The 26,038-nt window shown below is 33.2% G+C and overlaps 1 protein-coding gene across 3 annotated transcripts in view; it reads right to left on the reverse strand.

Moving 5' to 3' along the window:
- Positions 1-25,239, reverse strand: part of LOC126745913 (probable tubulin polyglutamylase TTLL2) — a 46,014-nt gene extending 20,775 nt beyond the window's left edge. The window contains exons 1-2 of one of the 3 annotated variants that reach the window (XM_050453964.1): positions 25,129-25,239; positions 1,312-1,404 (exon numbers count right to left, since the gene is read on the reverse strand). In XM_050453964.1, the coding sequence (XP_050309921.1) occupies positions 1,312-1,392 (81 nt within the window). In that variant the 5' untranslated portion in view covers positions 1,393-1,404; positions 25,129-25,239. Of the gene's footprint in view, positions 1-1,311; positions 1,405-21,987; positions 22,080-25,114 lie in introns of those variants that run through there. The other 2 variants (XM_050453963.1, XM_050453962.1) reach the window with 2 other exon arrangements.
- Between the last annotated feature and the right edge of the window lie 799 nt (positions 25,240-26,038).

The following is a 26,038-nucleotide window of genomic DNA, read 5'->3' on the forward strand; positions in this document are numbered from 1 at the left end:
AAACAAAACAGCAGCTCAAGCTCTTCACAAATTTACCTGCATGAAAACAGCTCCATTTCTATATTAATACAGTCAAAAAGTGGTTGTGAATTAATGTTAAAAGAAAGGAAAATTATATAATTGTGCAAATATGAAAGTTTTACCAAGAGAAAAAAAAAACGATACTATAAAATATATAAGAAACCAAAAAAAGATATTATAAACTACTATACTGGCGCAAACCTTCCTAGGTATGAATTTGCATAAAGTTTTGGGCACGGTGCCCCTATAGCACAATGCCACTAAAATAATAATAAACTCAAAAAAAAAGACATTCATGTTCAATTAATATGATTATCAGGTATATAAAGTGTGAACTGGGGTATTTAAGAACAAAATAAGTAATAATAACATAAAATTTTTCGAAAGGAGAAAAAAAATAATGATAACCAACTTGGTATATTTATTTTGTAATTCTAGTATTATATTTGTATTATTATATTATCTAGTACTTTGTATTATCTAATATTTTTATTGTAAACTGGCTCTGCTATATATTGATATAAATAAATATATCTAAAAAGACCATTTACTAATGCACCTAGTGATAACTTTTTAGGATATAAAAAGTCATGTACAAATTTATATATTTGAAGAAAAACCACACCGCAAAACAAATTTACTTTATACAATTTCAATAAACAAAGTTCTGTGAAGAAAACCACCGCAACCGTAAATATGCAAATTCGTAACTTTGAATATATTTAAGTAGGTCGGTTAACAATAAATAAGTTTGGAACATCAGGCAATGTAGGAAAATAAGCAAAATACATTATTAATAGAATATTATAGGTAAAACAGACTAAATAAAGCTGTTAAATGTTGCGTGACGTGGAAGATTATTCTATGCTGTTGGAGCAAATGTCAATTGAAATATTAACAATATTTAACGTAATGTAAGGCAAACATGAACAATCACCCTTCTTCATCAATATAATAAACCGACTATTATATTCAATTTAAATTTTACGAATTGCTGACTTTAATATGACTTGCTGAACAGAATGATGGGTCTATAAATAAATTAGAAATAAATTAGATTGAAAGCTAATTACGTTAGGCATATAGTTTTAATAAATGTAGTTTTAATATACCATTTTGTTACAAATTAAATTTAGAAAAGTTGTTTTACCATACCAAAAAAATATTTACCTTGACATTTCTTCAATAGCTCTCACGTAGGTGTAGAAATAGACATTTTCCTTTTGAAAACTTTTACATTTTTGTGACGCTCACTTTGCGTGCAAACGTTGTATAAAAATAAAAACTCACCTGGGTTAAAAGTTGGGGTCCCGTTCCGTTTTCATTTATTCTGAATATAAATGGGCCGTTTCCGAAACATTCTTCAAACATTCTCGTAAGGTTCTAAAAGTGTAATATTTTTTTAGTATGCGGCCATACGTTTATCATATATTACGAGTTTTTGACAACGTAGTCCTATAAATTATTTCATAAGAGATGTAGTTTTAGTTTTTTTGTTACTGCGTTTTGTTTTTATTAGATCGTTTAGTTTTTTACACAGTTCCAGTCCAGTTATTAATTTAAGTGTTTTTAAAACAGTAAACATAAAATTTTCTTTGGAATTCCTACAATAAAATAAATCGACTTTTTAAAATATAATATATACTAGTATATATAGTAGTATACTAGGGTGGCTAAACGAAAATGAACCGGCGGCCATGTCGAGCTTGTAGAGACTTTAAAAAGAAAATGCCCCGATACATCGATTAAGATTACCGCGGGGAAACATTTTGAGAGTATAATATCACCCCATCTGTCATCCCTTAGCCAGGGTTGAACTAACCTTACAAATTTTAAATGGAATTGAAAGGTGTTTCGATTCTCTTTACGGCCTAGATTAAAGGATTTTACTTCAGCGATTCTGAAACTATTGACTATTTTAACATTTTATACACTTTTTGGAAAAGCTGTATTAAATGTTGGGTTTTTGGAAAAACTATATTAAATCCTAACTCTTTGTCAAACTATTAATTTATAACAATGGTACATAAACATTAGTTCAACAAATGCTGAAAATGGCCACCGTTAACCTTCATTTCTTCAAATCGACGTTTAAGAGGGAAAAAAATAAGAATGTCAAAATACAAATAAACAATGAATAATAATATCAGTTAAGGGCTTTTTACACGATCAGTTCAGTTCTCATTTCAGTTTCAGTTTCAGTGGAACTGTCCGTCTTTCCTATGTGTAAAAAGTAATAACTGATAGGAAAACTGAAACAGAGACTGACAAATGACGGGAGCGGTAGACCTATTTTGTTTCATTTCAGTTCCTAGAATTCCTATGTGCAAACAACAACGCTTCATGCTTGTAATCACGTAGTCAGTTCTCGTATAAAATTGACGCTATGCCGCGACAAAAAGATCACGATTTTATTGTGGAATTTATTGAAATTTATAAAGCGTCTCCATGTTAATGGAGGAAGAAAGACCCTAACTATCATAATGTATATATATCAGGGAACTGCTTACAGTCTCCTATTGGAAAAATTTAAAGAATATAACGAAGCAGCAACAAAGGCGATGGTAAAATCTAAAATTAATAGCCTGCGCTCAACTTTTAACAAGGAAGTTAAAAGAGTCAAGGGCAGTGAGAGGAGTAGAGCAGAAACTGAAGAAATATACTCAATTTCACTATGGTATTATGATCTTTAATTCCTTAGCGATCAACAGCTCACCCAAACTAATGTGAGCACCATGAATGACGACAGTGACAATGAGGGAGCGGTAAGTGTTTAAATAATCCATAAATAATTCATAAAGAAAAAACTATGCAAAACGAAGCAATCAAGACGTCATATATTTTCCTTTTTTATTTTACAAAGCTATTTTGCTCTTAGATTGTTTAAGTTAACCAAAAAAATATCCAAAATATGTTTTCTGCACTGAATCATCTTGCCATTCGTCTTTCATTTACAAAGTATTCTATGAACCCATTTCGACAGTATTCAGCATCATTACTAACATTGCCGCTATTGATGTAATTTTGGAGATCTACTAGCCCTTGCACTTCACATATCTCTGAATTCGTGTCATTTAAATCGGGTATGATGTATGAGTCTTGGGACTGCCTATTCAAGAAATTGTGGAGATAACACGTCAGGACCCAGGTATTTACATTTTTAGTGTCTCTCAAATTTATGGCAGAATGGAAAATTCGAAATCTATTTGACAATATGCCAAAGGCATTTTCGACGATTCTTCTTGCTCTTGATAATCTGTAGTTAAAGACCATCCGCTCATAATTCAACTGTTTCTTATTAAATGGCTTCAAAAAGTTTCGCCTTAATGCAAAGGCCTCGTCTGCCACAAATACATATGGAAGCGCGGAGGTGCTACCTTTTGGATTTTTATCGGAGACGGTTGTTACTTAATCTTTCGTAAAACTTAGCTAGTGCTGGAAATTACGCCACCATCTGAAATGCTTACATAGGCTCCCACATCACACGTTATAAATTCGTAATTTGAATCCACAAACATGGCTATGCAAACATTAAATAGATTTTCATCAATAACAACACAAGAAGCATCAAGCCATGCTCCAGCTATTCAACCACCGCAGAGCCACTTTTCATTAACTCCACAGCCATCACAAGATTATTTTCTGACGCGACTACAGACACAAGGACATTTTTCGACTCCCCAGCTTCCACACACCCATTTCCCAAATCCTCAGAATATAATACAAAGTGAAGGGACCCCAAATATAACTCCTCATAATGAACTTATTTTAGGACAAATATGCTCTAATGAAAATTGTTTTTACTTTTATTATTAAACACGTTGTAAACGGTTCAACTTATGTGCATTACTTACCTTTATATAATCCTTGAGTACCTCAGTAATTGCCTGGCATGTCTCAGGTATTATTTTACTTAGACTTGGTGTTGATATTACAGTATGAAACCTAAGATTCTGGTAAGTGCTTCCACTTGCCAAAAATCTTAATGTCGCACTTAGCCTTTCATGAGGTATAGCCTCCTTCATATTGGTGTTCTGTTTTTCTATAATAGGCGTTACAAGTCGTAATAGTAGCAAATACGCATCTTCATTTATCCGTAAAAAGTTTAACCAATCACATGGTTCTAAGCGAAGTTCTTTCATTAAATTTAATGTGATAATGAGTTTCTTTTTAGATACCAAGCTTTACTCCATTGGCTTCTTTTCTTCCGCGGCTTCTTTAGTGCCAAAGCTAAAGCTATTGCAATAAGACAGTCTTCGTCCACGACTTAGCACCTGATATTATTACTATGAACACTGTGTAAAAAATACTATAACATTATTTTTTCTATAATTTCCTTCTCTGGTTTTCGACAAAATGCGAACAAAGATACGTCAGCGGACTGAATAGACAACTGAGACGATTAAAACGGATCGTGTAAAAATTTAGCTCTTTGCGGACTGAAATGAAATGAACACGGAAACTGAAACTGAAATGAGAACTGAACTGATCGTGTAAAAGGCCCTTTAGGCCCTTTAGAGGTCAGTTGAACTTGGTCAGAGTGAAAGCTGATCATTGATTTTTAGTTTATCCTGTTAAACAAAGTAATATTCAAAATGGTTTATACCCTACAAGAGAGAATAGAGATAGTGGAGTTATTTTCTGCAAACAATCAAAATGCATTTCGAACAGCGAAACTTTTCAATGAATGTGAATAAAACAGAACGTGCAAAGAAAGTATGTCATAAAACGAATTACAAAATTTAGGGAAACAGGATCGATGGCCTATAAAAAAAGGAATGTTGAGAAACCGGTAAGGAACGAAGCTGTAGGTTGCGATTTTGGGACATGTTAATATGGATCCTACACTAAGCACTCGACAATCAGAGCTTAAAGTTCCGTGAAATAACTAGTGAAAGAGTATTAAATAATCCCAATTATATCTATGTTTAATATTTGTTTTTAGATGAATATTCGTTTTTCTCAAACGGCACTGTAAACCGTCATATGTAATTGCCGTTATGGTCAGACCACAATCCACACATTTATCACGAAGCACACACTCAACATCACCAAAAATTAAACATTTTAATTTTTAGCATTTATGGCGATCATATTATTGGACCATTTTTTATACTCGGTAATCTTGATGAGGATATGTATCTCAGATTATTACAAGAAGCTCTCGATCCGGCAGTAACGAACATTATTGAAAATCACAATAACAATCAATACGTTGAAGGCGAGGTGATGTTTTAACCGGATGGTGCGTCCCCTCATTACGCAGTAGCTGTCCGCAATTATTTAAATGAGAACTATCCTGGTCGCTGGATTGGACGGAAATGCTCTGTTAAAAGGCCTGCGCGGTCGGGTGATCTTTCACCTCTGGATTTTTCCCTGTAGAACCACCTAAAGCTTAAAAATCTATGCTCCCAACCAACTTCAACAGAAGAATTGCGCGAAAAGATTGCATTTGAATGCCAACATATAACTCCTGATATGCTACGAAATCTGCGATGTCGATTTAAACAAAATCTGTATTATTGCATGGAGGTTAAGGGTGGTCATTTTAGAATTTGCTGGACTGGTGTTTACAAACAATTGCGATTATTTGTGAACAAACTGTATAAAATGTTAAAATAGTCAATAGTTTGAAAACTGATTAAACTAGTTATAGCCGTAAAGAGAATCGAAAGACCTTTCAAACAAGGTATAACTCAACCTATTAAATTCAAAAATTTTGAGGTTAGTTTCATCCTGGCTAAGGGATGAGAGATGGGGGTGGTATTATACTCTGAAAATGTCTTCCCCTGGTATTCTAAGCTGACGTGTCTGGGTGTTTTTAAAAATCTTTACGAGCCTGATATGGCTGCCGTTTTATTTTTGTTTAGCTACTCTGTATAGTGATTCTTCATTATTTTTTGTATTAAAAGATGTGATACTTTATCATGGGTTAAATTCTACTTTTTTAAAACATGTTCTTATTTTTTATAAAACACGATTATCTTAACTTTAATAAACAAATTATAGAGTTAGCTGGTATAAAAAGATGAAACCAAACCAATATCTTGCTGGACAGAGATGGCAAAATAATCCTAGACACTGAAGGAAAACTAGAAAAATGGTATCAGTATATCCAAGTTTTTGGACTTGTTTTTCATCGTCCAACTTTTTGGACGATGACAAACAACAAAAAGTTGGACGATGACAAACAACAAAAAATATTGGAAAGGGATACAGAAAAAGAGTTTCGCCCAACAATAACGAAATAAAAGGTAATGCACGCAATAAAAGCGACAAAATCTTCAGGACCCGACGAAATTCCAGCAGAAATGTCTGAAAAAAATCTTAAACTACCTATAGAAGATTTAATAGGCATATGGATGCTATTTAATACATTAGACAACACAGGAATCATTCCCCGTGAACGGCTTAGATCGAATTTCATTACATTACCAAAAAAACTGGCGAAACCTAATTTGACTTACGGAAATACAATGGGAACAAAAGGAGCTTTATTTGCCTTTAATGTGCTGACTCAAAGACGCATGGTTATTAACCTGTATATGTCTGTTTTCTTAACTACAACAAACTATTTGATAAAGTTCAATTGAAGTAGAAATGTAGGCTTGAAAGGTGTTAGAATAATAAATAATTTATACTACAATCAGACGGCTAATATCTAAGTGGATAATGAACTCTCAGAAAATGTAAAAATACAACGTAGTGTAAAGCAATGGAAAGCAAGGATGTGTACTATCGCCGCTATTATTTATTATTCATTCAGAAGAAATCATTAAGAGAGCACTGGTGGAAACAGCAATGGGGGTAAAGGTTAATGGAATACCCATTAACAATATCCGGTATACAGACGACATCATACTTATTGCTGAAATGTTACGAGTTACGAGCAGCGAGGAGAGCAAACTTACCGAGCAAGCGAAAATAAGGAAACTGCAATACAGGTATCTAGGCAATATGCAATATCTGGGGGGGAATTATTGCTGAATATTATGCAGGGAAGAAAAATACAGATAAAAAGAAGCAGATGAAGAAGACGCATTTCCTGTGAATAATAAATGACCTGAGAAATTGGAGTACTGGCCTGGTCTATATCTAAAAGGCAATTTTTTATTATTTGCAGATGATACGGCAATCTTATGGCACCGCTTAAACACATAGAGTAAAAGTAAGCAACACCTACGCAGATCTCATGCATAACATAAGCTTGGCCCTCTCTAAAACGTTGACTCCAGATACTACTGATCGGTAAGGCTTTGTTGGTAAATATTACAGTTATGTTTCTAAATCAATATTCTTTTATTAACTCTAGGCAATAAAAAGAATAATAATTAACAAGAAAACGTAATTACCAAATAAAATATACCAACTGTATGCATGGATATACTAGTCGTAGTAGTAGGCTACGCACCATCATACAATTTTTATATTGTCACACTTTTTCATTTTAATAAAGACTTTAAACACACTTAAGACGTCTTTTATTACATTAATTTTTACTTTAACAAATAATTAATGCAATAAAAGATTTTTACACTAAATTTAAATTTATTTCTCTTTTTTTGGCTTTTAAATTCTTAACCTTCCTAAACATATTTCAGAAATAAATTAGTAGAAAAGACTATATAATAGATTACAAAAATTGGACTTCGAAAAATCAGATTATTTTTTGCAAGAACACATATTTAAACTTTCTTTTAAAAGAATATAAAGTCACAGTAAACATAGGTCTAAAGAGATTATACAGAGAAAAGACATTGTATGTAAATGATCGCGTAAAGAGAGCCATAGACTGGTACGTTATTGTCAGTGTATTATGTCTGATATCACGATTATGAATACGATTTCTTGGTAAAAGTTTTTTGTACATATATGTTGACTAGTAATTAGGTGGTACAAGAAGGTAGACAAGAGCCTATACAAAAAGGATAATTTAGGCTAATCTCACTCACGAATCCGGTAAGATACATGATTAAATTTCTTCCGCATTGTCCAAACAAGAAAAATAGACCACTAAACAATATTAAATTATGCGTAGAACAAAAACCTCAGTAATTTTTTTCTTAGTCTTATAATTTATTAATATACAACGCACGCCTGCGCAAATAGTATCCCTGCAATAAAATGTTGACATGCGCATAATTTTGGATGTAGAATTATTCTACTAGCACATGGATAAAAAGTTTTTTTTTGTTTTGAAGCGCTGATTATTGTCTTTAATACTTAAAAGAGCGCTAGCTGTACTATGACCCGATCTAGGGAGATTGTTGAAAAGGAAAAATTTTATTGGTTACTAAGTAGGAAGGAAAGGAAGGAACACCTTAACGATTGGACTATTGGACACTAGGACTAAGCAAAACGAGTGATTGTCGGCAGGCTTTCATAAAATAGCTTATGAGCAAACATCTGTTTCATCTATTTATTATGTTAGTGATATGTCCAAAAATATTTGGGAGATAACCGTATCATTTAGAAACTAATAGTTTCAGGTCCGGCGACACTAAACTTATTTTCATTTATTATATTTCCAACTATACGTTGATCTCATATCAGAGAAAATTTGGAAAATATAGTTGTTAATTTAATGTTAGTATATATTTATATAGTGCATCCCAAAAGTTATGTCTAAATTCATTTAAAATTCAGGAGTGTGTTCGAGAAAAAAACGCTCGGACCCGTCGATTTTTATTTTAAGTTGTGCATTTTTGTACGTGAAGTTTGTATATACAGGGTTGCTCAAAAATAAATTACGACTATCAACTTCATTTTTTCAAATAAAAGCACCTTTTTTTATTTGATTTTTGAATTTCGCGTGAAATTCTACGTATGTTTCATACATCATGTCCTATACCTAAAGTCAACAGTTATCGAAAAAAAGACGATTCATGTAACAAATAAAAAAAAACAAAAATTAAGTTAAATGTTCAAAATGGTTGCCATTCACGGCTTGACAATATCCAACGCGATCAATAAAGTCTCGTTACACATTTTCAATCATTTCCGGAGTTATGGCGCGCACTTCTCTGCGAATTCTCTCTTTCAAGTCGTCTAGATTATATGGCCTATTAACAAATACCTTCGACTTGAGGTATCCCCACAAAAAAAAGTCCATTGGTGTTAGGTCAGGCGACCTAGCAGGCTATTCGATGGGTCCTCTCCTTCCTATCCACCGATCGGGAAAGGTTTCATCCAAAAATGTACGCACAGTGGTATCATAGTGCGGAGGAGCGCCATCTTGCTGGAAAATTAGTTCTTCGTCAGGATAGTCTGGGTCCAATGGATTTGGAAATAAAGCTAGTAATGCTGGAACTAATTCAAATTGGAGAAAATCGAGATACACTTGTCCCGTTAAAGTCTGTTCAAAGAAAAAGGGAGCTATTACTCTTCCGCGCACTCTTCCACACCACACATTTAGTTTTTGAGGGTACTGGGTGTTTACCTCCATCATCCAATGCGTATTTTCTGTTGCTCAAAATCGACATTTTTGTCTGTTCACACTACCATTCAAACAGAACGTGGCTTCATCGGAAAAAATAATATTTGTTACTAAATTATTATTTAGATTGCACATGTTTTATAAGCGTTCACAAAACTTATTTCGCCTATCAAAATCATCATCAAATAACTCTTGCACAGGAATAACTTTGTAGGGGTGATATTTGTGCTTTTTAACTATTCGGTGAACTATAGATTTCGCCATGTGTAAATTTGTCCCAATCTGCGACAGAGGAGTGCATGGATTTTCTTCCAAAGAAAGCAAAACGTCAAGTTGTACATTTTCATCTCGAGCAGGACGACCAGATTTCGGCAGATCTCTAACATGACCAAATTCTCTAAATTTAGTCTCTATTCTACTCACCACCTTTTGACCGGATCGAAGGGCGATCAGGATGAATTTCATTGAATAATTGAGCAGCTTCCCTTTGAGTACGTGTTCTATCATCAAATCCAACCATGCACAGAACTTCTATTTTTTCTCGTTCCGTTAACTTTACCATTGTAAAAACCGCAACTTTGCTTGTACACTTCACACTTGACAATATCTGTTTGGCGTACAACTGTCAAAAACACGAATGAATGGAATTTTGCTCTGTATAAAAATTCTCAGAGATAAGGTGACTCGTAAGGTGAACTTCAATAATAATGTTTGGTCGTCTTTTTTTCGATAACTGTTGACTTTAGGTATAGGACATGATGCATGAAACATACGTAGAATTCCACGCGGAATTCAAAAATGAACTAAAAAAAAGGTGCTTTCATTTGAAAAAATGAAGTTGATGGTCATGCTGTATTTTTGAGCAATCCTGTATATACAAACTTTACGTACAAAAATGCGCAACTTGAAATAAAAATCGACGGGTCCAAGCGTTTTTTTTTCGAACACACCCCTGAATTTTAAATGAATTTAGATATAATTTGGGATGCACTGTATAATATTAATTTGAATATTTAACTCTTTTTAACTATTTTATTGATACAAAATAACTGATTAAGTATTTCTTTTAAAACTCCAGTGACCTACAGACTAATACTTGGTCAAATTTAATCGTAATAATAGATTATTTTTTAGGTCTTTAGAGTGTCATCGTAAAGTATTGGTGTACTAAATAGTAATTGTGCGGAATCATCCATAATAAAATGCGAAAAGTCTTTAAACAGGTCTGTTATGCCTCAGTATTTTTAAGTTGGCTCTTAATAGACTATAGCCGAAATGCATAATACACCATGTTTAAAGAAGCACTTTATTGTGGAGAGAACAACGACCTTGCTTAACTAATATAGGTTCCACTCCTCTGCTAAATGAGCTTCTACACTAATGCCATTTAGATCCTGTCCAAGGTTTCTATCCAGATGATAAGCAACAATGCTTACTATTTTTGGTAGTTTTTTTAGGTTTTGTTTAGAATAATAAGAACTTTTAATAATATCTATGAACAGATTAATCCTGTTTTACTGGATGCCCTATTACAATCTTCCACTGGTAACATAATATGTTGGCACATAAAAATTTCGGTGTGGTAAGGCCCAGAAGTTTTCAACGAGAGTTTAGCGTTAATATTTGGATTGTATTTCTCACTTAAACGTATAAACTCTAATCTATTTTTATATTTTCTTTGAGAGGAACATACAAATATATATAAAATTTCTTCGTACGAGTAAATCGTTGGCTTTTGTCGAAAGATCCAATTTGCTTATCAACCAACACTACGTTGTGATATGAAAAAAAAACTTTTTAACCTAGTCCAACCGAACCTAATTAATTACTTAACCTATAACTAACTAAGGACTCGAAAATATAAAGTTAGCGATCATGTCAATCAAATGCACCAAACTGTAAAACTTGCTTTTAAGATTTCGCGTAGTCATAAAAAAAAGTCAACAAGTTCACTTCCTCAGCTAGTTGCCAAGTTGTTCGCGAATTAAAGACTATTTAAATTGAAAACAACACAAATTGAAACACTCCTAAAGCTATAGTCAAAGCAAATTGAAGCAACGTTTACAGTAACAAATTAATACAAAAACAAGCCAACAAAATAATAGTGTTGGTAGCAATCGTGTGTGAAAAAGATTTCTTAAGGATTTCCTTCTGGTACTTCAGAATACCTTGTGATAGAAAGGCGAAAGTCAATCGCGCACATCCACCCTAAATCCAATCCTCTCAAAAAATACCCCATTTTTAGATTTTTAAAACAGAACGTATTTATGGATAGTCTTCTACGACTTACTGGACATATTAAGCACTTAAATTTGAGGCGTAATTGTGTGTGCATAAGCACAATTTGTAGTGCCATATTAAGCACTTAAAGAGCGTAATAGGTTCGTGCCGATGAATTTCATAAATAAGGCACAAACATGAATTTGGCACTTTTTGAATCCATCCTGCGTCAAAATTATGACTCGTAAACATCGCAACCATTAAAGTGGCTGAACACAAGAGGATCGCATAATAGCATTTTTATCTCTTTCTGTAAAACATTTAGAAACCGTAAATTATTATTAATATCCAAACCCAGATCCCTGGCGTGAGTCACACAAGGAATTTGAATATTATCGACCTGAAGATACAAGCATTCTTGGATATCTTTTTTTTTGTATCCTCATTACCAAGAATAATGAAATTAGATTTTATTATCAGATCTTTAGGTCGTAGTTTATATGCTCATTAGCAACATCTTATAAATTTAAAACAAATAAATAATAAAATTGAGTATCACTCGCGTAAGTGGTAATTACAAATAATTAGGGTCAGTAATAAAATTGTACTTGAAGATTGTATAAAGCAGCACTTGCTGCACTGCACGTGGGATCAGTTAATTAAATATGATTTTATATTAGCCTTATAGCAGACATACTAAATACAATATAGTGTAAAATTGATACAAGAATACAGTGGTTTAACATATCAAATATAAGAGCAGTTATTTTTCCGTCATCAGTTAATGTAATTATGTCATCATCATGAGCTGCCGAAACCTAGGCCAAAGGCTTGAGGGGAAGATCATTGAATCTACCAACAATGGTCTTAATTTGCTTGTCAGTTCGTAAAGGTCTTTATTGATAACAAAGGAAGAATAACTATAGAACGCAGGTAACTCTAATACTAATTATAGAAAGGGAGTGCTTTCATTTCAAAACGAACCACTCTTAATACTTTCTTTAAAAAAAAACACGTCTATATAGATATACAGGGGGACGTTTAATATTATATTTGACAAAGTTCTATCAATCACCTTCTCATCTACAGCTCACCTTACTTTGATATGTTAAATGAAAAACTTATCGTGTGACACATCTTTGTAAGCAGCATGTCTATTCAACAGTGCGAAAGAAAAATTAAATCGGTTGACGCACCAGCGAATAGTAAGCTAAAATGTCTGGTAATAATGAATATTTTATCGACGTCATACTTTGGTATGTTAAATGGCTATCCTATAGTATGATACATCATTTTAAAGGGCATACAAATTACCACCCAACGGTGTTAAAAAATGTGACGCGAAGGCTAGCCCTTTTTACCGAACCGGTTTTTCGTTCAGGCTCCTCCCATTTATCCCCATTCTAACGGGTACAACTGTCGTCGCCCACGTGAGGTATCGGGTCATAATTAGTGTATTAGTACGAGCGTTAGTGTGTATATTTGCGATATTTTGTAATTTGCCGTTTTTTATTTTATTTTTGTTAAGTAGGTATTACACATTACCTTATTTTGGAGTTTAACTCTGTGCTCTGTGACTTTGTTTTTTCTTTCATTTGTGTCGTGCTAAAAACTAAAAAAAAACACTAAAATGCCAACTTTTTGTTCGTATATGGGTTGTTTTGCTAAAAGCGTCGCTGGAAAAAGTTTATTTTCGTTTCCTAGGGATATTAGAAGGTGAGCAATAACAATAATAAAAGAAAGTAGGTATAGAAAAGTTACATTATTATGTATTATTCATTATTATTATGGTTGTTTAAAAGCTTTGAAAAGTTCAGAATATTCCCTAATTAATTTGTCGTGCCATGCAAATAAATACAGAATAAACATTATTTAATTTAATAAACATATATTTATATACCTAAACCATATGTATCTATGTATGTGTACATACGTGCAGGTACATAACATTGTACATAGATAAAAATATTAAGGTTGATTTAGGTATACAGTATTTTTATGTGATAAAGAATAATGACTTTAATTTTCAATTATCTGTCTTTTTATGGACTGGTTTACCCATGCAAGTGCATAATATAGTAGTAGTAAAACCCTTAATAATCTTATATTTTGTTCCAGACTATCATAATGGACGGCGACTATACAACGTATAATACCTTTATAAAATATGGACGTATGTGTGGTACCTATATATGTATATAATAATACATACATATATCTTTTTATATATAAATATATAAAAGCGGATGATACCTACTCTTAAATGTGTTGTGTTTAAAACATACGAGAAAACATACCTGCGTATAAACCTTCCAGCTAAAATTTAATTTCAAAATACCTACCTATGTACATATGTATATGTATATTGTTAACATATTAACACAAATAGCAGACTTTTTCTCAGCTAGTGCCTTACTAAAGGCAAATATTATTTACCATTATCATAAAACAACTAACACAAAAATTCCATTCCAAAACAAATTAAAAGTATACTAACCTACACCTCTATCGTGTATCAAAACTGTCAAATAACAATTTTTATAAAAATAATAATTATTATAATTATTCTAAAAAGCAAGGACCAATATAAGCCTTAACAAAAAAAATCCTATTTGAAATGTAACTAAATTTTGTAGTTTGCTCCCGTATTATATGAATATAACCATTTTGATTTAAAAAATAAAAGCACTTCGTTCAGTGTATGCGCTTACTGCAACTTTACTCATCTGAGATATCTCAGATGAGTATCTTAAAATTACTGAGATATCTCATCTCAGTGTATTTGCGCCGAGTGCATCTGTCAGTTCGGCTTATAAAAAACTGGTTCACGGATATCAAAGGAGCCGACGCAAGCCTTCGCTTCTGTGAGATCGTTTATTCCGTGGTAAGGGTGTAAAAAGATTTTTAAAAAATTAACAATGTAATCAGTTCACAAAATTTATTTTATTAAGTGCTCAAAACGGACTCCTTATACCAGACAATAATTAAGTCTGTTTTGAAATTCCTCACGAACATTGGCAAGTGTTTGTCCGTTTATATCTTTACATTCGCGAGTAATTCGATCCTTTAAATCATTAATATTTTCAGGTGGGGTTTTATAAACTTTGTTTTTTAAATATCCCTAAAGGAAAAAATCTAGGGGTGTTAAGTCTAGCGACCGTGCGGGCCACTCAATTGCACCACGCCTACCAATCCATATCCCTGGAAACTGTTCATTAAGCCACTCTTGAACTGTTAAAGAGTAGTGCAGGGAAGCTCCATCTTGTTGGGAATACAAGTTATTTTCGTTTTCACACCATATGCATCCACTTGGTATGCCAAAGATTGGACGCTTGAAGAATATATTGTATTTTCGAGGAGGTCTAAATAAATTTGTCCAGTTAAATGGGGTTCCTGAAATTAAAATACTACTTGCGACTATGCGACTTTGGGGATAGAGAATATTGGATCCTTTTCGAATTGTCCCAGTACCTCTATTTTCAATATAGGGTAGGCGCGCCTAAGAGTACTCATTCCCTAAGAGTACGCAGACCTCGGATGAGCCATATGGCAACACCGCGGGTCGAATCCAATATGGTCATTTGTGGTTGTTTGTGTCAAGGTGTTGTCCAGTGAATTTAAGTTTTAGCGGGATTATTGATAAACGAATAGTCGTAAGTAATATAAAATATGCTGATGTAAAATATGCATATTTTGATGTAATATTTAAGTGAATATACTTAAGGAATCATATCGTGTGGAAACATTTGTTAGAAAATGCATATTAGCAGTTAAATTAAACGTTCATTAGGCTATAGATTCATCTAAAAAAATCCTAGTTTTGTCAATGTCAATCAAGAATTGCTAGACGAGGCGCGACTTAGAATAGACCGGGGGGAAAGCAAGCGTTCGGTTGCTGCTGCCTTGGGTGTTAACGAGTACTCACGGTACTTCACGGAAACGATTGAGATTAGGGACTATTCCACAATCTTTGCGGCGTTTTAACTCAGTTTTTACTCTCGATCAGAAAAAAGAATTGGCGAATCATATTAAAGATCTGGATAACCGATTCTATGGATTGCGCATGAAAAACTTGAAGTCACTTGCATTCCAGTACGCCAAGCTAAACACCAAATAAGGCACATATTTAATCCAGAGCAAAAAATGGCGGGTAATCACTGGCTTAAAGATTTTGCTAAACGAAACTTGCTGTCTCTTAGAGCTCTCGAAGTAAAAGTAAGTTTGGCTAGAGCAATTGGCTTTAATAAGATTCAGTGCAACAGATTTTTTGAAAATTTAAGACAATGCTATGAAAAAACAAAAGCACCAGCTCACCGCATTTTTAATATGGATGAAACCGGGATGTCGACGGTCCCTAACAAAATGCCCAAAGTTTTTGCCCCCAGGGGCAAGAAAACAGTTTCAAAAGTGGTTGCAGCTGAACGAAGACACTTAGTAACAGCTGTGTGTTGTATGGGAGCTTCAGGAGCTTGGGTAGCCCCCGCTCTTATCTTCCCACGCAAACGTATGAACTATGAACTTTTTTATGGATTACCTGGATCACCTGGAACTCTTTACAATTAGTGACCCTCGATAAATGCTTTTTTGGTCCATTGAAAACTGCATTCTCGAATGAAAGCGACAAATGGATGATTCAAAACCCTGGTAGACCAGTGACTCTGAAACAAATGTCTAGACTATTTCATGCAGCTTATTCTAAGGTTGCAACAATTCAGATGTGTGAAAAGGCATTTAGTGCTACAGGATTGTATCCTTATAACCCAGATGTGTTTACAGAGGAGGATTTTGCACCTTCAGAGGTAACTGATCGAGCCTTACACATTGAACCAACAAACGATCATGAAAATGACATGAAATGTTCAAGTGTTATACAACCACGACTCCGACTCTGATGATGACAATTTGCCTATTTCAGTTTTGATAGATAGGATACGTAAAGAGCCTGTTACTGCGACAAAAATACACGAAGCTAGTCTCAAAACACCAACCAAGAATACTGATAGCAGGTGTTTAAATAACCCGATGCCAAATTCAGAATCTATTCAAGGCAGCGAAGATATCGAAAATGTAAAGTCTAAACTGTTTTCTTCCCCTAAAAAATGTGATCTTGCCGTACCTGGGACATCTAGAGTCACTCCAAAAATGATCATACCTCTAGCAAAGGCAAAACACGAGCAAATTAGAAGTGTTCGCTCCAAAAGGTAATTATAACAGCAACAACAATAATAATAAAAGCTCTCCTACTTTTAGTATTTAATAAAGATATTTTTACATTGTTTAGGTCGGAAATATTATCATCTACACCTTATAAAGACTCACTGCAAGAATCCACCTCCCAAAACAAGACGAGCAGCATTAAAAGGAAACTTACCGACAGCACTAAGCAGAAGAAGAAGAAAATGCCTTCGAAAGCTTTGAGCATCAGCATCAACAGCAATCAAGAAGATGCTGTCTGTCCTGGATGTGAAGAGAACTACAGCAATTCTTACGGTGGAGGCGATTGGGTCAGGTGCGCAACTTGCAAGTCCTGGTGGCATGAAATTTGCATAAGCTACATGGGACAAAAGCAATTCCATTGCGACCTATGCAATTAAACATTTCTTAAACATTGTGATATTGCGTACTCTTAGCCCAACCTTTGCGTACTCTTTGGCATATCTGGCGCTAAGAGTACGCATTTGTATTTTTTTAAAAAAAGGGTTGTGGTATTTTTAATGTAGAAATAATTTTCTTTAAACTGTGTTTTTTTGTTGGCTAATAGAATATATGTTTGGTTGCTCACTATTTTCTTTATTTATTTTTCTTTATTGTAGTTTTATATAGAAAAGAATATTAAGTGCGTACTCTTAGGCGCGCCTACGCTAGTTAGTTAATTTCTCTCAAATAATAGATGCATATTTTTAAAAAAATATTTGGATTCAATGAACTGTTTATTCCTATACATTTTTACTGGTAAATCGCTTCAACTTTATTGGCGAAAAATTGTTTGCCATTTAAAATAATGTATTACACTATAAGGCAACCATTTGACTTCCTAAGTTTAAGTTGATAAAACGTCTTTAATTACCACACATTGTTGCCTACTATTCGCTTGTACGCCAACTGATTTATTTCTTGTCGGTTTAGTTAGATAGGAGATTGTATGCTCTTTAAAATGATGTGTCACACTTTGAAATCCAAAAGTTTAGGGTCGATAAAATATCCATTAGTCCCAGACATTTTTGGTCACTATTCGCTGATATGTCAACCGATGTAATTTTTTTTGGCACTGTTGAATAGATAGTTTAATGTTGCTTAGAATGATGTATCTCATAATGGGAATTCCCATTTGACATATCAAAGTGAGGTTAGCTGGAGGTGAGGAGATGATGAGGATATAAAATTAAACGTCTCCCTATATATCTAAATTGACAGTATGACAATAAACAGCCTTAAGGAAAACATAATCGAAAGTGTGAAAACCGCAGTGAAAAAGTGCTTCCCGAACCAAAAGAGAGATCAAGAGAAAACAAAGCTCCCAATAAAGCATAGGAGAAAGATGACAGACAAGACGAAAAAGGAATATGGCAACATCAATAAGAAAATAAATAAAGAAATAAGAAAACCTAAAAGGTAAAAGAACACAAAAGACATCAAAACATATTATAAAGGAAAACAGAAGCTTGAAAGTCCTGAGAATGGGAATTGCGATAGGAAAAAACAACTCATAGGGTGAAGAATAAGGAAGGAGAAATAATAAGAAACAAAATCGACATTATAAAAACAGTAGAAACCTTTTATTAGGAATTATACTCATTACGAGAGGCAAAAAGAAATGTAAATATTCTCAAAATTTCAATCAAAAATTTGAAGATATCCCCGACATAATCGAACGAAAAATTTCATCTGTACTAAAAGAAATGAAAGATAATAAAGTACCTGGTGAAGATGGACTTCTGGTAGAAACTATTTAGAAGGGCGGTCAAGGTCTCATAAAAGCCCTAAAACCTTTTTTTTTAATAAATGTCTCCTGAAAGGGACAACCTCTTTACAACGGCAAATTTTACATAAAAAAGATGACAACGCAGATCTTTAAATTACAGGCCTATAAATCTTCTCAACTGTCTGACTAGAATTCTTTTCTTCTAAATAACAAGCAGGTTTTCGTATGGGATATGGAACAAACGACCACTTACTAATAATAATAATAATAATAATAATAAGACGTTTATTAGCCACCAATACAAAAAAAAGCATAATTACAGAAGGTAATATGATTATATACATGGAATTGAATATTAGAATATTAAACAAAGAGAGCATATTAAAAACAATAGGTTATATAAAGAATTTAGTTAACACAAGTAAGGCAAATAATAAGCCATGCATTCAGACTTCCAGAAAAGAAGGAAACAACTTCCTGGATTCTGTTAAGGCTTATAATAGAAGAAGTGAGAGAAAAAAAAACAATTCTTATAGACAAACTAAAAAAAAACAAATAGGTAGGCATATACTTATGAGGGGAAAAAGCAGTAGGGGGAAAAATGGATGAAACGGAATGAAAAAATTCTTTTTTTTTCTCTTTTCCCTTCTTCCCCTTTTCTTCCTTTTTTTTTAAACAGTTAATTTTTGAATAATAAATGTTAATAGAATATTTTACGTTGCATTCAGTTAGTTAGCATGTGCGTAGTATTTTAATAAAGAAAGGCATTCAAGAAAAATTAAGTTTGATTTAAAAGAAGAAGCTTGGTTTTTAATTTAAAAGTTTTTTCAGTGACAGTAAAATTAATTACTTTGAACTTATTAATCAAATTTGGTACGACATAAGAAAAGGATCGCTTAAAGAGTTCTTTGCTATGGCAAGGAATTGTTAAAAGATTTTTACGTCTTATATTAAGATTATGCACATCAGTACGATAGGTAAGCTTTTCAAGTAAGTAAGGCGGAGTTTTTGATTTAAGAATTTTGTAAGAAAAACATAGAATATGTAATATTCGTCTATTGTGCATATTTAGCCAACCTGCTTCTTTTAATTTATAAGAAATATGTTGCCGTCTTCTTATACCAAATATAAGTCTTAAGCAAGAGTTTTGAAGTTTTTGAATTCTACCTGAGTCGGAGTTATCGAGACATGGTCCATAAATTGTGTCGCAAAAATTTAACGGTGATAGTACTAAAGCATCACAGAGCAGTTTTTTGATACTTAAGCTTAAAAAATGTCTTTGACGATATATTGTTTTTAAGGCAGAATATCCATTTTTTAGTTTAAGGGTAACATGTTCTTTGAATCTAAGTTTATAGTCCATTACTAGAACAGAACTAATAGGTAAGGTTCTCATCGAAAAAGCGCGTCTTAAAAGTTTTTGACTTTGAAAAGGCGTTTGATTCCTCAGATCAACAGATAGTCTAAGAAACAGTAGCCATTAACCACTGCTACTCTGCAGCAACTAAATATACAGGGTGTCTGCAAAAAGTTTTAAATAGTTTCGACATTTTCCACCTTTTCGCAGATCCTGTATAAGATTGCAACAGCAACAGCAATAGGAAGGTCAAACTTCAGTATACAAATTATTATTGAGAAAAGATTTAGGTAAAGAGACAAGCTCTCTCCCGAACTATTCGTAGCTTTATTGCAGAGTACCTATATGCTAAAGAAAATAAACTGGGAGAACACGAAGATTAATACAGACCGAAAAAGTTTAAGCCACCTATGTTTCGTAGATGACATCATTTTGATATCAGATAATATTCAAGAAGTCTAACGAATGCTAAAAAGGTTAAACAACAACGATGAAAATAAATCGAACACAGTTCATGACAAATCTGACATCAATCATGACATATTAAAAACAAAGGTATAGCAAACATATAAAATAACAAACATGCGTAGATAAATATTTAGGACACGAAATTAATATTGGACGAAACAATCAATTAAAGGAGAATCTAAGAAGCATAGGTTTAACATAGGCGGCTTTTGGCAAGTTAGGCACAGTCCTAAAGTCTTAAGAAAAAGTCTTGAAGCACTGTGTCATCCCTGTATACCTATGACGTGTAAACGTTAAACACAAAATACAGGTGATGCAACGAAAAATGAAAGGAGCAATGCTAGGCATAATTGAATCAAACTTTCTGACAAAATTATTAGTTAAACCGTACGGACAACAAAACTGGAGTACAAAACGCCTTTGAGGATATTGTACGCCTGAAATGGAACTGGGCAAGTTACGTGGCCAGAATGAGAGATGGTAGGTGTATGAAAAGATTATAGAATGGCGATCAAGATCCAAAGCTTTTAGCAGTAGAGGCAAACCGCAAGCTGGTCATATAAAGCAGATTGCAGGAAACTGGATCCAATGTGCACAAGATCTAAGAGAGAGGCTTTTGAAGGAGCTCGAAATGATAATGATGATTTTCTTCCAGTCTATATGATTGGCTACATTTTAAGAAGGATTTTTAAAAACCGGTGCTATCATCTACAAATAAATACATTATTTTGCCATTGATAGTAACATACTATGTTAATTATGCTATATATTTAAAAGGAACTAAGAAATTGATTCTTAATGTCTTAATGCCCTCTATGAGACCTATGTTTATATAAACTTTTGCAAAGTTCCATGAACTAGGAATTATTTTACTTATGTTATTTATATCTAAATGAGACAAGCTATATTAATTTATATAATTAATTTTTTCACATTCAACACTCAACACATTCTTTGAAAAACGATGTCAATAAAAGCGTATGTATTTTATAGTATATATTTAAACTATGTATTTAAAAAAAATCTGTCAAGATTGCTTAGAAAAATTTGTTTGTATTATTGGCAGACTTGGCAAAAATATTGATTTAACATTTAAATAGTTGCATTTGATTTACAATTTTTTTGAATATCGTTAAAAAAAATATTTTGCATTAGAGCTGAAATAAGTTTTAAAGATTGAAATTATATTGTATTGTTTGCAAATTATGAATTATCCACGGGAAGAACTTGTCCAAATGATATATGCTTTAGGGGCTACTAAACGAATACACTTGAGGCATCCAGTATTTATGCGCAACGTTACCCCGAAAGAAGGCACCCACGAAACGGGTAAAACCAGCTACAAACGAGGAAAATAAAATGATGGTAGCTAAAATTTAAGCGTAGTTGAGACGCTCCAAAGAAGTACTAGACAACTTGCTAAAGAATTACCGGTTGGTATTAGTGCTAGTCCCATTACACGAATGCTTCGAAATGAGCACTTTTATCCTTATTCCAACTTCTTTCTAACCATATTCAACTATTGAATGAATTATAGCCGCAAGATTATGAAAGACGACTTACTTTTTGTCAATGGGCACAAAATATGATGCAGCAACCTGGTTTAGTATTTTTTTTAGGATGAGGCAACTTGTCATAATAATGGCAGCGTTAACAGGCATAATTTTCATTATTATGATACCAGCAATCCTTTCTTTACACGCCAAACTCACCACCAACACAGATGGTATTATTGTTTGGGCAGGGATTATTGGGAATTATGTCATTGGACCGCATTTTTCTCATGGACAGGTGAAATGCTCCTGGAATTTTTACAAAATGGACTAAATGATTTGTTGGAAACGTTGCCTGCACATTATGTTCAGGACAGGATTTGGTTTCAGCAAGATGGAGCTTCAGCTAATTACAGTTAAGTTGTAAGGCACTATTTAGATGACCGGTTTCCAAATAGTTGGATAGGTAGGGATGGACTAGTCAAATGGCCACCCAGGTCCCCGAATTTGACTAAGATGAATTTCTTCTTTTGGGGATATGTTAAGGACTCCACCCCCAAGTGAAAATATGCAGTTAAAAATTACAGAGGTTATCCGAACCCTAACACCTAATCTATTAGAAAAAGTGAGTGATTAATTTTTAAAAAGAATTAATGACGTATGAAACTTAGGAGGCCGTATATTGAGAATAGTTTGTAGTGTTATAATTTAATTTTAGGAAAAGTTTAAACTTTTATTAGTTAGTTTTAATACATAATTGTTAGTATAAATATACAGTGCATTTTTTTTATCTCGGGTCATAGGGTTTTACATGTAATATTTTCAACCCCATGTTCTATTTAATCGATAGGATTGACTTTAACAAGCTTAACTTTAAACAAGTGAAGTTTAAGTTAACCGACTTTAAGAAATCCCATTATTTTGCAAAAAAATTTGCGAGAAACCTATTTAAAATACGTTTTTCTGATGTAAAAGTTTGCTTTTTCTGCACCTCGTAACCTTCATTACCTTTACACTTCAAAGCAGCTAGACAAATATCTGACAGTGACACAAAATAATTTTTAAATTGCTCCATTGAAATTGTTCAAAAACTCTTTAAAATGTCGATTTACGCTACGGAGGAACGTATTGAGATGGTTTCAAACTACATTAGAGGAATGTCGGCGCAAGAAGTGGTAGATAATTTTGCCGTGTCTTATCCTAACCGTCCCGTCCCGTCTAGATTAACTGTACAACGGTTTCATGAAAAATTTATTACGATTGGATGCATCGCCAGTTCTCACTTAAAACGAAAAAAAACCGAAACTGTAGTAGACGAAGAATTTAAAATGGAGGTATGCTTGGCCGTTGAAGAAAATCCAACAAATAGTCTTACTCAGTTTGCTGAAGTTACCGGAAAAAGTAGGAGTAGTTGCTATAAGGCAATCAGAAAAGAAAAATACAAATCTTTTAAAGTTAGAAATGTTCAAGAACTCTTGCCTAATGATTATTTTCTTAGAATGCAGTTTTGTGAACAGTGGATGAAACGAATTAACAACGACCCCACAATTACAAACAAAATACTATTTTTAGACGAAAGTACTTTCTATACAAATGGTACAGTCAACAAACAAAATACTTGAATATAGGCGCGAGAAAATCCTCACGTCATCCAGGAAACGCATATCCAAAGAAGACAGAAACTTAACGTGTGGGCAGGAATTCTTAAAGATCGAATAATTGGACCATTTTTCATAGAGGGTAGCCTGAATACTACAAAATATTTAGAATTACTTCAGGTGCAGATCATTCCCGCATTAGGAAATGCTGTTCAAAATGGCAGGATAATTTTTCAACATGATGGAGTCCCCTCTCATAGTGCAGCGACTGTTACCGAGTTTTTGAATGCCACGTTCCCAGGACACTGGATTGGACGTTTTGGGCCATCTAAATGGCCGGCGCGAAGCCCCGATCCTGGGCTTTTGCTTGGCTCAATTTGGAGGTCACTTTGAACAATTTATTTGAAAAGTTTTATTTATTTATTGTTGATTTTTGAAAATATATTTTTGAGATTTTGAGGAAATTATTTTGTGTCACTGTCAGATATTTGTTTACCTGCTTTGAAGTATAAAGGTAATGAAGGTTACGTACGAGATGCAGAAAAAGCAAACTTTTTCATCAGAAAAATGTATTTTAAATAGGTTTTTCGCAATTTTTTTTGCAAAATAATGGGATTTTTTAAAGTCTGTTAACTTAAACTTCACTTGTTTTAAGTTTCAATCCTATCGATTAAATATAACAGGTTCTGACATGGGGTTGAAAATATTACACGTAAAACCCAATGATCCGAGATAAAAAAATGCACTTTATACATAGTTAATCCATATGATTTTATTGGCATCGTTTTTTAAAGAATGTAAAATATCTCAAAAAAAGCGAGTTGGTGTAGGACATACTTTGTAAGAAATGTAGACATCGAAAATCGAGTTTTGCATATTTTATTTGAGTAAACTGGTAAATTTATATTAGATATTCTGTATGAAAAAAACTTCAGACTTTTACTGAAAAATAAAGCTGATACCAGAATCTAACTACATTAAAAATTTCGGTTGTTATAGAAATTTTAATAAACCCCTTAAAACATCTTAAAAAAAAACTAAAAAATATCATAAAAATACGAATTATGTGACAACGCCATAATGAAATTTAAAAAATAAGGTATTAGCACAGATGTAAATAGCTCCGCACGGAGCTACTACATCTGTGGTATTAGTGTAAAGATCTCGTCCTCAAAACCATAACGCCATTAAATACAGGGTGTTCCATTTGAAAAAAAAACACATATTTATCCATAGCTTATTTTTAACGCACCCTGTATATATGGCCTTAATTTATAGTAAAGATCAAAATTATCATTTGTAAAATTTAAAAAAAGCAAAAGAATGTGCTAATATGGCTCAATGTCGTTTAAAGTTCATTAAAAGCAACACAGTTCTATGAAATTAATAAAATCACGTTTATTAAAACTTTAACATCATGAATGTCAAAAACAAAGCAATTTAGGATATGTCTCCATATGAACTTTTTCTCTTAAAACTATACATTATCAGATTAATTTTGTATAATATTTGTGGTCTATTAGAAAATTCTCCTAATGCTATAATTACATAAATTTATAGTGCAAGTTTTCAAAAAAAAAAACAAAAATTCTAAGATACCTAAATAAGTTTACCCGATTTTTCCAGTTAATTCACCATTATTTGCTAGTAATAACAAGCCAATTCATAGATAAAATAAATTGGGGCAAAACAGAGCGGAACGAAGCTTCATTTGCGACTGGCAGATTTGAGCGGAAGTTTGGAGCAACGCAAGTCGTGCCATTAAAGACGACGAGCGGCGGTCGCATTGGTGACATGCGATGCCCCCCCATCAGGTTATTCATATTTTCCTGTTGAATTTCCAGAGTTTCCATAACGGCTGTCTCGATATTGGCAATAATCGAGAACGTTGCTTCCAGCTGTCGTTTTACAGGTTGTCCTATTAATATTTTTTTCTATTTGCGCTTTATGATCTGATCGCTTTATAGTAAGGGTAAATGTAATGGAACTTCCATTAGAGGCATTAAATTTTGCGCGCCTAATGATGAGTGACGTCTGATGTCTGATGTAATCTACCATATTATTTTTGAATTATAGTATTGATCTAAAAGATTTAGAGCCTCAGGATATGGCTATGCTGCTATGCTATTGTCCATTTATTCTCTCATCTATTGTGCATCTCGATAACTATTATATAGATCATCTACTTTTCCAGAGGCTTGAAAATCTCCAAATCTGCTTCCAATATTTAATTTATCCGAATTTAATTAAACGTCAATTATCCGAACCTATCAGCATTCTTCATACCTTAACAAACTAAATCATAAATTATTATTGGCGATCTTGACCTACTTGGGCTTTGGAAGAAATACGTATTGTCTTATCAAGGAGTAGGTATCAAATATTAAAATCAATGGCCAGTTTTCTGTCTTTTGATCCTTGTTTGCGGCATGCCACAAGGGTTCATCCTTCGACCTTTGTTGACGCACAAATTTACTTGTCATTTTTACCTGATAAAATTGAAGAAGCTAACGAAAGTATTTC

This window comes from Anthonomus grandis, chromosome 16 (genome assembly GCF_022605725.1).
Source record: "Anthonomus grandis grandis chromosome 16, icAntGran1.3, whole genome shotgun sequence".
Classification (NCBI taxonomy): Eukaryota; Metazoa; Arthropoda; class Insecta; order Coleoptera; family Curculionidae; genus Anthonomus; species Anthonomus grandis.